At 38.8% G+C, this 12,200-nt stretch overlaps 1 protein-coding gene across 2 annotated transcripts; it reads left to right on the top strand.

Moving 5' to 3' along the window:
- Window positions 1-2,140: 2,140 nt before the first annotated feature.
- nufip2 (nuclear FMR1 interacting protein 2) lies at window positions 2,141-11,616 on the top strand. Of its 2 annotated transcripts, XM_066660467.1 has the most exons (5): window positions 2,282-2,413; window positions 4,521-4,574; window positions 5,225-6,937; window positions 7,140-7,172; window positions 7,693-11,615. In XM_066660467.1, the coding sequence occupies exons 3-5, from the start codon at window positions 5,419-5,421 to the stop codon at window positions 7,743-7,745; spliced, it is 1,605 nt and encodes a 534-aa protein (XP_066516564.1). In that variant the 5' UTR covers window positions 2,282-2,413; window positions 4,521-4,574; window positions 5,225-5,418; the 3' UTR covers window positions 7,746-11,615. The 2 variants fall into 2 exon arrangements, with proteins under 2 accessions (XP_066516554.1, XP_066516564.1); XM_066660457.1 differs by lacking the exon at window positions 4,521-4,574 and having other exon boundaries at window positions 2,141-2,413; window positions 7,693-11,616.
- Window positions 11,617-12,200: the final 584 nt, after the last annotated feature.

The following is a 12,200-nucleotide window of genomic DNA, read 5'->3' as shown; positions in this document are numbered from 1 at the left end:
ATTTTGCAGTTTTTGAAGGTTCTATCTAAAAATTACAGGCATCATGCATAAGAACAAGACAAAATACATCTGAAATACTAAAGCTCTTGTCAGAATTTGTCATTGCAATGAGCTCCAATAATTCTTAAAATTTCACATTATCCTCAATAAGGTAAAAGGGTAAAAGTTTTAATAAAAGGGAAAAATACATTTAAAAAAATCCTAAAGCATTCTCACTACACTTTCCGTTAACATTCCTTTGTAACAAACACCATAACTATACTGACCGTGTGTAATAAACATTCATTCTGCCATTCCCATGAATGGGAAATGTCAATGATACATTAAAAAAACAATGATTTAAAAATAGGAAGGTTTCTAACCTATGAATACAGAGAAAATACATTGAACAGTTTTGCTCCAAGGTCTGGTTACACTCTGAGTCTAAAATTATGTCTCAAGAGGCACATTCTTGTGTACTTCCAAGAGGAGTTCACAGAAGCCGGTGTCCATCAGCACATCCTCAGAAATCTGAACCCTTCTGACTTGGCAGTGGATCCTAAAGATAGTTTGAGAAGTTCCTTTCCTGCTAAAAAGAATGTGCTTGTGTCACTTGGTCAGCATGAAACATTTGAAAAGTGTTTCATGTACAAGGAAAATAAGAGCTTACTGAAATATGAAATTCAAGCTCTTAACATCTGGCCAGGGATGACAGATGAAACAAGCATTGAGGGCTCACTCTGGGACATTTAGTTACTTTAATCTTATTTATTAATAGGCACTGTCTCTGACATACAAAAAAAAATGACATACAATACACTTTACTATGTGTACATCTAAAACTAGAGCCATACCCTCTATCTCTCTCTCTGTATATATAATTAGTAATATAATGAGAATTACAGGTTAAAAAGGTGCCTGATGTATGTGTGTCATCATAATATAGTAAAGAAATCATAAATATATTTTTGATGAAAATCCAGCTCTCAGCAGCCTTAGACACACTTATCTACATCATTAAGAGAACACTGACTGCCCTCCTCTGGTAAACTACAGACAATACAGAGAGTTATCATCTACAGTAAATGAGCACAGAAACTGGAATTTAGTGCATAAAATGTATAATATTGTGCTTTAAAAAAAAAATAAAAAATACTGAACACTTACACAGAAAATAATATATAGATTAGCGGAGGATATATGTTGCGTAGTCGTCTAAACAAATGTGGTGATTGTTTATTCAAATATATCAAAAACAAGGTAAAGTATTTTTCCTCTCTACTGGAACTTAACAACTGAGTAGATACTGGGTATAAGCATTAACAAAATATATGGAATATTTCATCGTGAATTTTGTCCATTTGCTTCATGCTTCTGGGCCTATGACCATATTCGATTTTGTGCATTCATCAAAAAAGGTCAGTGTGTGACCTATTCATTCCAAAATATCCCCATTTGAAGATTCCCTGGGCTGAAACTGAGTACAGCGCATACATTATCTTGACAACCCAGAAGCAGTAAACCAAGGCAAATACTTGTGGTACATTCTTGAGAACCTTTCACCACTCCTTTGCAATGTCACTTTTGACCATCTTTCAAGACTGCCTAATAGGCAGGGAAGTTAGGGACATTCTTTCTGTGCAACCCTCACTCTTGGAAATGACAAGACATTTTTGGTGTCTGACGTTTGTTTCCTTAGCTGTAAAGTGGAACTACTGTGGTAATTGCTTAATATTTACTACTAATGCTAAACATTTTTACTTACATTGGTCTTATACTTGAAGCGTTTAAGATACTAAACATGCCTTGACCTGAAGACCTCATTCATGGTTAGAGGAATACTGTGAAAAGTTTTTAAAGATATCTCTCAATATAGTCAATATGTAGAAAAAAAGCACTCTTCTGAATCGGAATTATATATATATATAAGTTTGTTACTGAATATAATGTATATATATTTTACAAAATGGTATGTTTTGTCCGTTGAAAATTATAAATTCAGCAAATAATGAAATTAAGGAAACACATACTTCATCATAAGCCTTTAATAAGTGAACCTCAGCAACAAGACACAGTATACAAAGAATGTTGTTTATGGACCTTTTTACGTGTATGAAGTCAACTGAGGATTAGATTTACGACCCTGCACATACAGAAAATTGCATTTGCATGCATTTTTTTTCTTTTGCTGAGAAAAAGCGGATCGAAACGCCGCCCCGGCAGCGGTGGAGTGGGCATCTCCACTTCTACTGAACACATTTATTTATTCACTCGCTCTGCTCTTAAATGGAGGAGCGGCCCTCCGTGGGGGCGACCATTGCGATATTATTAAGTTTCGAAGCAGAGAATGGATCAGATCGGTCGAAATTATCGGTGAACAATGATCAAAGCTTCTGTCAGCTCCAGGACGAGGAAACGCAGACGAAGAAAACAGGTTTGTAGATTGCAATGCAATACAATGCAATCTAAGGCTACCATACCACTAGAACTGCTAGCTCCACTTAGCCGTCTTCTTGGCGCTTAGCCGGGCTTCTCTAAACTTCATTAAACTAAACAAATCGACGCACAGTCACTTGGATTAAAGTTTGAACAATGTGTTTTTGTCTTTGTTTGAAGCCTGTCGACGATTATTATGCAGTTATGGTAGTTTGTTCTTGTGTTGGCTTAAATGCGCGTCTTGTTCGAATTCTTCCGTTCCACCTTAAATGTTGCAGCAGTTCCATTCTAGAGCCCCGTGTCAGAACGTAGCCGCTGCCGTTTAAGGAGGAACGGAATATTTCGAACAAGAACCCAACTTCAGCTCCGTTATTAGCTCCCTGGCAAAGTGTGGACATTGACCTTGTGCGCCGGCTTCAGCCCAAAACACACAGATTTCTTGTTCTAGTCAGCATTACACCAGCTTTAACACGCGAGTTACATGTAAAAACACAACACTTAATGGGATAGTGTCATTGTTTTCAACGAGACAAATACATTTTGACAGATGAATGAGCTCGCTGCTTTAGCTTCGTTTCCACAGCAACGCTAAACCCGCTCTAACCTAACTGCCGCTCTGGCTTCTATCGTTTCATATAATTACTGCCTAATATAAAATCACAGAAATATGTTTATTCCAGTCTATACAGTTCCGTTTAAAATGACGCGGTTAGATGTGGAGTTCATATCCACAATTAAATGGTACCGTAACAGTTAAGTATGGGACGTCTAAGGCCAATCCTAGGGTTGTATCTCAAATACTCTCTGCTCCCTCTATAGTGTATTATGGAAAGTAAAAAAAAAACATTGGGTTTTCCACCCACATAATTGCTGTAAAATCCCTTATCGTTGAAATGTACCAAACAGACGTGCACGTTAGCGTTTCGTGTGATATTTGGTGCAAATGTCGTAGAGTAATTGCTCTCGAAGTGCACTAGGTAGGGAGTACGAAGACGTGTGAGGGTCCTAGAATACCTTTAGCACGGTTACTATCAGGGCCTGAGTGGGCCCGAGAGTTAAACGAATATAGTAAACGAACTTATATGGTTTGTTGGATAGCAGTTTTCCAATTAAATGCACCCACTCACTTTAAACAATAAAGTTTTTCAAATAAACAGTCATTTTGTGCACAATTTTATACCGTTAGCCACTGGAATGCCTCCATCCTGACTACTGTATGGTTAGCTAACCGTAGCTGGGTTGACACTAATAAAGAAACCTTTTAACTGACTAAATTGACCAAATTCCAGCGACGACACTCTTCGCTGGTTATATATATATTAGTATACAATAGGTCACATCAGCGGTATTTTAGTTAAACCGTTGATGAAACCTAAGTTAGAAGGCAAGTTCGCTTGCTATGTTGACCGTCGCTGAGGATGCTGTACTTTAAAGTGATATACAGTAGATATTTTACGTCTTTCAAAAGTTGTCAATCGACTGCAGCGTTGATTTAACGGAAAACCTCATTAAACATCTAAATAAAAACACGTTTGTTTTTATTTAGATAAGTCGTTCAAACATTCCAAATACAGAAAGCTAAGTTTGGGTTTACAACTAATTTGATCAGTTAATCACGGACTGGGCTTATATTTGTCACCACGAGCTGTGCTTATATTTAATAAGAAACATTTATTCGTGTGTAATGGTAAATGTAACATTTCGTTGCGTGTGATGTGGAGGCTCCGGTTAAAAAAAACAACCCAAATATGACTGAGCTCCATGATGACACGTCATAGCTCCTGTTTAAAAATAGGGTGAAGTTAGGAGGATATCATGGGGCAGTGAAAGGAGGCTCGCAGAACCGTGTTACAATTAGGCCTCAGTGTTTTTAGTTTCAAGTGACACAAGTCCTGCAGTTGTGTTGGATTATGGCACATTACAGCAAGTACCTTGCATCAGTCACTGTCCCTTATGGCTTGTTGATGACCAAAACAACGAGTACAGCCCCCAGAAAGATGTGTAGAATTGCTCCAGGGTGACTCAGACTTTTTTTTTTATTTTATTTTTTTTTAATTCGGATGTTGTTAGTTCTAATGATTTACGGGTTGTATGCGTTTTCACAGACTCGGTGTAGTCTCCAAAGAGATGTTTCACGTGAACGTCTTGTATTTCAAAAGGCAAGTAGTCATCACAGTTGTCTCTCATTTATTTTAATGCAACCCAACATTGATGTTTACAACTGAATATTGTGATTGTGATTAACCAGAGTTTTTTTTTATTTTTTGTATGCGTGTGTGTAGATTTAAAAGCAGTTCGTTTTGTATGTATTACATTAAAAGCTGGATTTTAAGTAAAGGACTATAATCTTGGATTCTGTCATAGGAACATACTGCAGCTGGCATTTAGATTGCACAACAGCGGATTGTTTAAAGTGTTAAACCAGGAAAGTAGTATTATTGTTATCATGTTCATGCTCTTTTAATGCTTTATCATTTACAGTGCTATTTCACACCTATCTACCTATTAATGTTGAGGGTCACGCAAGCCAGAGCCTCTTTTCAGCTGTCCTGTACAAGAGAGGTGTCTTTCAATAGTTGTGTTACAAAAGAAGGCCAGTAATCCAGATTACCCTGGCCCTCTGCCATCGAACATATCTAGTCCAAATATTCAGGCTCTCACAAACATTGACTAGACTTGGCCTGTTCCCCTTTTGGGGCTTGAGAGCTAGTTTAGATTTGTGCTGACACCGCTTGGTCTTTTTGTTAATCATTCAACTCAGTCAATTGTTCTGAACTGTCTCCTGTCTCCTCTTGTCTTTTACCCACAGAAAATGGAAAACTAAATGGATCTATAGTTGAGGGGGAGGACTCTTCCCTAGACTCAGAGAGCTATCTGCACTCAGTGAGCAGCTATGGTGACAAAGTCCTACTAGAATCTAACTTGAAAAGGAAGCCTTCTGGACAGGCCTTGAATGCTGCCCTGAAGGGGGAAGGGAAAGGCAATAACACTAGTAGAAACAGCATGGACTACAAAAATGACAAGCCCTCAGAGTTGATCACACATGAGGGCAAAAAGGAGGCCTTGGCTTCTCTGAACGGTGTTGTTTCTCTCATTTGTGGTCCACTCACCAATGGTTATCCTGGGAAGCCTGGTATTGACAATGATGGTAGTGGGTCAGAAAGTGGTTACACCACTCCAAAAAAACGCAGGGCCCAGCGGAATGGCAAGGCTGTGGACAATGTAACTGTTTCTGTCCAGGGAAAGGCCATGCCGTATGCCAGTAAACAAGATCCAGGGCCTGCAGCTCAAGAATTATCAGATAGGACTTTGGGGTCACAGGTGGACCTTGGCCATTCAGCCTCAAAAGCAGATGGCCAGGCTGGTGGCTCTGTGAAAGCCAGAGAGCCTCCCACATCTGCAATTTCTACCCAGCCTACATCAGAGGTCCAACGTAAAAACTCAGATGGCAAAGCGTTGGGTAAAAAATATGAGAACAAGTCCAGCAAATTAAAGGTGGCAGCATCTGCCAAAGAGGACTCGTGGACTTTGTTCAAACCTCCTCCTGTCTTTCCTGTGGACAATAGTAGTGCTAAAATAGTGCCTAAGATCAGTTATGCAAGCAAAGTGAAGGAGAACCTCAAAAAGACAGCCCAAGCTGGTGGAGAGGCTCTCTCCCCTGCTCCCCAGGTGCCTGGGAGACCCTCACAGGTCCCCATGTCTGCGGTGAAGACCATCACCTCGGCTAGCTTTACCAACGGCCCTCTGGTGGGGGAAGGTAATGGCTGTCCCCTGCCTGGTACACCCTTCAGTTCAATGGCCAGTTCAGCCCTCATGCTGGCCTCCTCTTCTGCCAGTGCTGATAATGTAGCATCCCTCTCTGGCAGCAGCAGCACTACCACCACCACTCTTTCCATGGCTGAGCCCAGAAAGCCGAATTTGTTTGTTTACCCCCTCACCCAATCCAGTATGCAATTGACCCTCCCCAGTGGCCGCCAAGCTGACCCTCCTGCCCCTGCAGCAAATCAGAAGTCTCTGGGGGACATCTTTCAGAACCAGTGGGGTTTGTCTTTCATTAATGAGCCCAGCGCTGGCCCTGAGGGCCTGGCGTGCCGCGCCACTATAAAGGACACACCTGCTGAAGTGAGTTTTCAAGGCGGTTGCCCTGCCTCCTCTGTGGCAACACAGATATCTAGCACCTCACAGAGACTGGATCAGCCACATTTCCCCAAGGCTTGCGAACTGGACAAACGGACTAGTACTCAGACACTCAGCAGAGATGTAAACCTTGCCCTACCAGAGGTCGGAGGATCCACTGCTGAAGGTTCTCTTCAGGCATCCAGCCTGGAAATGGACGAGGTGGAGGTTCCCAGTGCAATAGTGTTTTCTTCCTCTAAAGACACTGGTGCTGAGACAACAAACCCCTCTCTAGCTGCACCCAAGTTGTTTTCATTCAGAGAGCAGGGCCACACAAAGGGCTTTGACAGGAGGTCCAGTTGGGGGTTATTTGATCTGAAAGCTGCTGTAGTATATCACACTAAAGGTAAGCACAATCTCTTCGACTGACACTTTGATTATTCCTTAGATTTGAATTTTTAGGTGCCCAAATAACAGGTATATATTTTAGCCCCATAGAATCAGCTCATTTTGTTTAATTCTTTTTATGCCAATGGACAAAAATGACTTGATGGCTCAGGAGTTGTGTTCAGTATTAGAATTAATACGTAGATTTTGCTCTTTTTCAGAAATGGAATATATTTTGACTTTGCAAAAACAAGGTAAGCTTCTGCATGGCCTTTTTTAATTCTATTCTACTCAGTGTTTCTGATGTCAAGATTAAAAAATAAATTACTTCCATTAAAAAGTTGTGTGTTTATATTAAAAAAAAAAAGTTGATTTTTAGATGTATATCCAGAGCCAAATTATTTGTAGTGCTTGGGAATGGACAATATTAATATATTACATCTTTGATGTGCCTCTTGGAAGTTTTTATTTTTTTATATAAAAGTATTGTTTTAGATTATTTGTTCTGTTTTATTTCATTTAACTCAATGTTTAGATATGACGACTCTCCTTAAACATCTGCATGTATAAATGTGGCTCTACATCATATAATTTATTTTTTGTGTGTTAGTAACACCTTTGGTAGATTTGCTTGTGTTAATGATCAGAGGTTCACATACTGGTGCATCCCTTACTTCTTAGTCGTTGTAATGTCTTTAAATATAGCTCACAAACATTCAATTAAAATTTTTTTTTTTTCAATTGTTAACTTTGTTATTCCCTGCGTTTCTACAGATCCAAATCGTGTAGTGCTCTACAGTGAATCTAAGAACGGTCCTGATCAGTGAGGCTGAGCCTGGACACAATCTCTCCTCAGCTGGACTCTAAGAAAGGTGTGCTTTATGGAACATGTTCAAAGCCTCTGAACAAACAGACTCCAAAAAAAATCCAATTTCAAAATGGAGTTTAGAAAGGACTTTTACAGTCAGTGTTTGACGCTGAACACAGGAGGAAGAGGAGCACACTTGATAAAATGGGTTAGCTGAATTAGAATCGGAAGTGAGGACCTGGAGCCAAGACACTTTAATTTAAAGCAGTCTAGAGGACATATTTTGCTGAAGACAATTCAAGAGACTTTAGGGATCTTCAATTCACAATGTAAAACACTCACAGTAATCTTTGTCCCAGGAATGGGCATCGGCTCTCTTTAAAGTGCTCAAGGACTGTAGAGATGGCTAACTTCATCCTCCTGGGTGCCAGAAAAGAGGAAGCACCTTGCGTGGCTCCATGGTCTCCATGGTGAATTCGATCCATCACGTGGAAATGTGGTCTTGTGCTTGTACACGCTGAATTCATATGGACACTAAAACAAAGGCATGGACTAAGAAAAGGGTCGCACTCTAACGACTCCGGTTTAAAATAAATAAATAAAAAGTAAAAAAAAAAAAAAAAAAAAAAAAAATACTGTGGCCAGAAGAAACAAACAGCTATTTAAGTTTCAGGGGACACAAAATAGTTTATGAAATGAGCTGATAGCAAAAGCCTTTGGGACAATTGTCTTAATTTTTGTATGAGTTATGTTAGTGACTCCTTTGTCCATGTATTTTTTTTTTCTTTTTAATACATCTCTTTTCTTCAGTGGAATAATTAAGACAGAGAAATCCTAAGACAGGATACACTTGTACTGGGAATTTGTGCTCCCCTGTCTGCGTGTGTCCTCTGGAAGATTATGAAATGCTATTGTTCAATAGTCTTAGCGTTGTCTTTTCACCCTTCTGCCATCAGAAAACTGTTTGCGTCCCTTTGTCAACCTGCCTGCGTACAAGAGATGGCAGAGACGAAAGCTATAGCCTACTCTTTTATCTTTTATTGTTTTATGTTTGTAATTTTATAGAAACCGTTAGATTCTGGAGAACTAATAAGTTGCACCTCATTAGATTCGCTTCAACTCTCCTGCTAACTATCACGCCACTTGTGTATTAGTTCTCTGTGACATTTCAATAAGTTCTCTCTCTCTGTCTCTCTCTGTCTCTGTATGTATGTATTTTTGCACAGGGAAACAGAATCTACTGTTGTGGTGCCGAGGTGTTTAATAGGGCTAGGTCGTGGATTAGCGTGACACGACAGTTGCTTGAAAGAAGATCTGGCCTTTATGTTTTATGCACATGAACGGTGACCCAAGCGATTTTCTTTCTTTGGTTAACATCATGTTCACACATTTAAAAGCGATAGGGCTGGGTTCCTTTTAAATCCTTGGTTTCCAGCTTGTTGATTTTGAACTTAAAGTTGACACAGATGATGACAGGCAATCTGCCCTTATGTAGCCTGAAAGATTTTTTTTTTTTTTCCAGGAAACAGATACTAATTTTTTTTGTCTGTTTGTTTTCTCATCACAAGTTAATTGATTCATACATTAAAAAGATGAGTAGCACTTTATGTATTATTTTAAATTGTATTATCTTGATTGTTGACATATCAGTGCGTAAATGAATTTTAGAAATTATGAATAGGCTACTAACTTTAACTTCTAACAATGGACTGGCAGTCTTCTTAAATTAAAAAAAAAAAAAAAAAAAAGAAAGAAACTAAAGGAAAAATAATAATTGAAAGTCACTCAGGTAGAATTAGGGCAGTGTTTGTGTAAACTAATTATACCAACAGTGTTATTGCCAAAAATGAAAAGGGTGTCCCCATTTTGTACAAACCTTTGTGTGAGGGACTTGATTTAAGTTTTTAGCAAAAAAATTTAAAAAACATAAGAAAAAAAAAAAAAAGAAAAAAAAAAAGCAAAACAAATGGACACCTTGAAGTGGGCTGTTCGGATATTTACCCTTGCTTTTCTTTTTCCTATACATGGCCATAAAACACTGCCAGGTCCAGAGATGCAAAACTAAGAAAAACAAAGAGACTATTATTTTAAACATTCTCTCTATTGTCTATTTAATTCCCACCTCGTAATGTAATTTAATAGGAGGTTTGATTGAGTTACGTTTCTGTCAACTTAACCTGGGGTTTGTTGCTGTAGCTTTTAATCAACTTCATTGACCTCTTCTTGAGGGCCCTTTTTTAATAAAGGGGCTTATAACTAGCACTCTAGATCTATCCTTGTAGAATAACGTTTTAAAGCTTCACCCTCTCATGCTGCATTGGCCAGATAAGTAATGTGTATGTGGTATGGATGAGCTATAGTCTATTTGTTTTTTAAATGCTGCTTCATGTTCTTTTTAAATTTCCAAGCCAGTCCAAAGCAGCTGGGTGATGCTCCCACTTTTTGATTCATATAACGCACACTGATAAGCTTTCCATGACTTCTTAACAGCTGGCTTAGCAATCAACTCATTTAAGCTAGCCCTGGTTGTAAACGTCAGACCTGTTGTTTACTTCAAAGCAACTTTTTCCCCCTCCTGTCTCCAAAGTGTATGTTTAAAGGGATGGGTCACAGGGAAAAATAAGAAAAGATTTACACAATTACAACTTCTCTCCAAATGTCACTCAGCAAGAAAATGTTGGGCTTCTTTTATTTTTGTATTGGAGCAGCAAGAAAACTAAAGATTCCATGTGACCTAGACTTGCGTTACTTATTACCTACGTTGTCCTTGTAGCTCCAGCAACAAACCAAAGAAGCCTATGGCACTAAATGCTTGGGCTGATTGACTGTATTTGGGATAAGTGTCAAATTGTGTACATTTTATTTTATGGTGACCTACTCTTTATAGTGAAGGAGTACTGTATACTCTTCAGAACCGTTTTACCCCAGGAAAGAAATGAACATTTTATAACTAATCTTTCAGCTTATGCCAGTTTTAAAGTAGGAAGGCTCATTGAATGCACATCGTGATGCACAGGAAGCAGGTTCAAACAAGTGTATATTTTAGGGGATGCACATCGAAATGCGTATTTCTTTATTTGATCAATTAGAAGCACTTATTCCCTGAGAATTTTGGAGTCATAGCTAATATATGTTTAATTACGCACACTAAAACCTTAAAGTCACCTCTTTAATGTCCCCCAGGATTACTGAAAAAAAAAGAGCCAAGAGAGCAGACAGACAGTCGTGCAGATAAGCTTTATACTCGACTGTTTCTCTGTTCTGTTCTGTTCTATGGAAATGCTTCTACTTTGGCTTATGTTTCCTAATGTATGTGTTAGGTTCATTGTGGTGTTCTGACAGGTCAGCTGGTGAGTGTGTATGTGAGTGTGTGTGTCTGAGAGCAATTGGGCATGTGTATGTGTCTTCATTAACTAAAAGCTCTATGATATGCAAAGTCAATATTGAGAACTTACTAAGTTCAGGGTGCCTGTGCTGTAAGAAATATTAAATGGATCATATCAGAACATGGATTAAAATCCCCTTTTGCTTCCTGCCCCCCCCACCCCCCCCACCCTCTTTAAAAAAGTAAACAAAAACCCACAATTTTAATTTGTGCCATGTTTTGACTGTTAAAAAGTTTGAATTAATATTTCATTTGTACGTTGCTCCACCTCCATTTCCTCTTGTGGTGATGAAGAAGGGGCAGCGGTTTATTTCAAGAATCTTTGTCACTGCTAATAAACTTGTTGAAAAAATGAATGGCATTTACTGTGGTGTACCTGGGTGTCTTTTACTGTGTCGCAAGCAGTACATCTATAAATGTGTGTTTTATTTACACATCTACAATGAAAAAGAAAACCTACAATAAAACGTCTGCACATTTGAAGCAGTATACGTTATTTTTATGTGTAAATGTGACGTAAGAAGGCACAGTCGATCGGATTTATTTTGTCTACGTGTTAAAATCAACAAATTTAATAGAATCTGTGCTTTAGAAAATTGCAGAATAAACCTGTTTATTACAGCTCCCTAGGGGACTTTTCACTTACAAAATCAACAGGAAGTACTTCTACTAATATCTGAGCATGACTATGCATATGTAATGTCTGATTTTTATTTATTTATTTATTTTTAATTAAACAGGTATCACAGCAACTTGTTTGAACTCTACACATTCTTTGTCTTTCTTTTAATCTTTTATTGCATTTTGCTTTATTACATTATTTGAAGAGGGCCAAACGGCTGTGTGTTTCCCCCGGGGAAAGTCCCAACCTCCTCCGGCAGCTGGCTACTGACTCTGGGCCTGAGGTCTGACTCATGAGAGGAATGCAGGGGCTGCTACTGTTCTCCAGGTGATGAGGATTTGACAGTGGAACATAAATGTGGCTCCCTGACGTCATCCAGACTGATGAAATGACTGAAAGAACATCTCTGAATTCACCCCTATTCCTTTCAATTAGGTTTTTTGGTGTGACTTGATTCGACGTGATTG

The sequence above is a fragment of the Hoplias malabaricus genome, chromosome 1 (assembly GCF_029633855.1).
Source record: "Hoplias malabaricus isolate fHopMal1 chromosome 1, fHopMal1.hap1, whole genome shotgun sequence".
Taxonomy (NCBI): domain Eukaryota; kingdom Metazoa; phylum Chordata; class Actinopteri; order Characiformes; family Erythrinidae; genus Hoplias; species Hoplias malabaricus.
The sequence above is the reverse complement of the archived record's forward strand: the minus strand, read 5'-3'. Positions and strand labels throughout refer to the sequence as shown.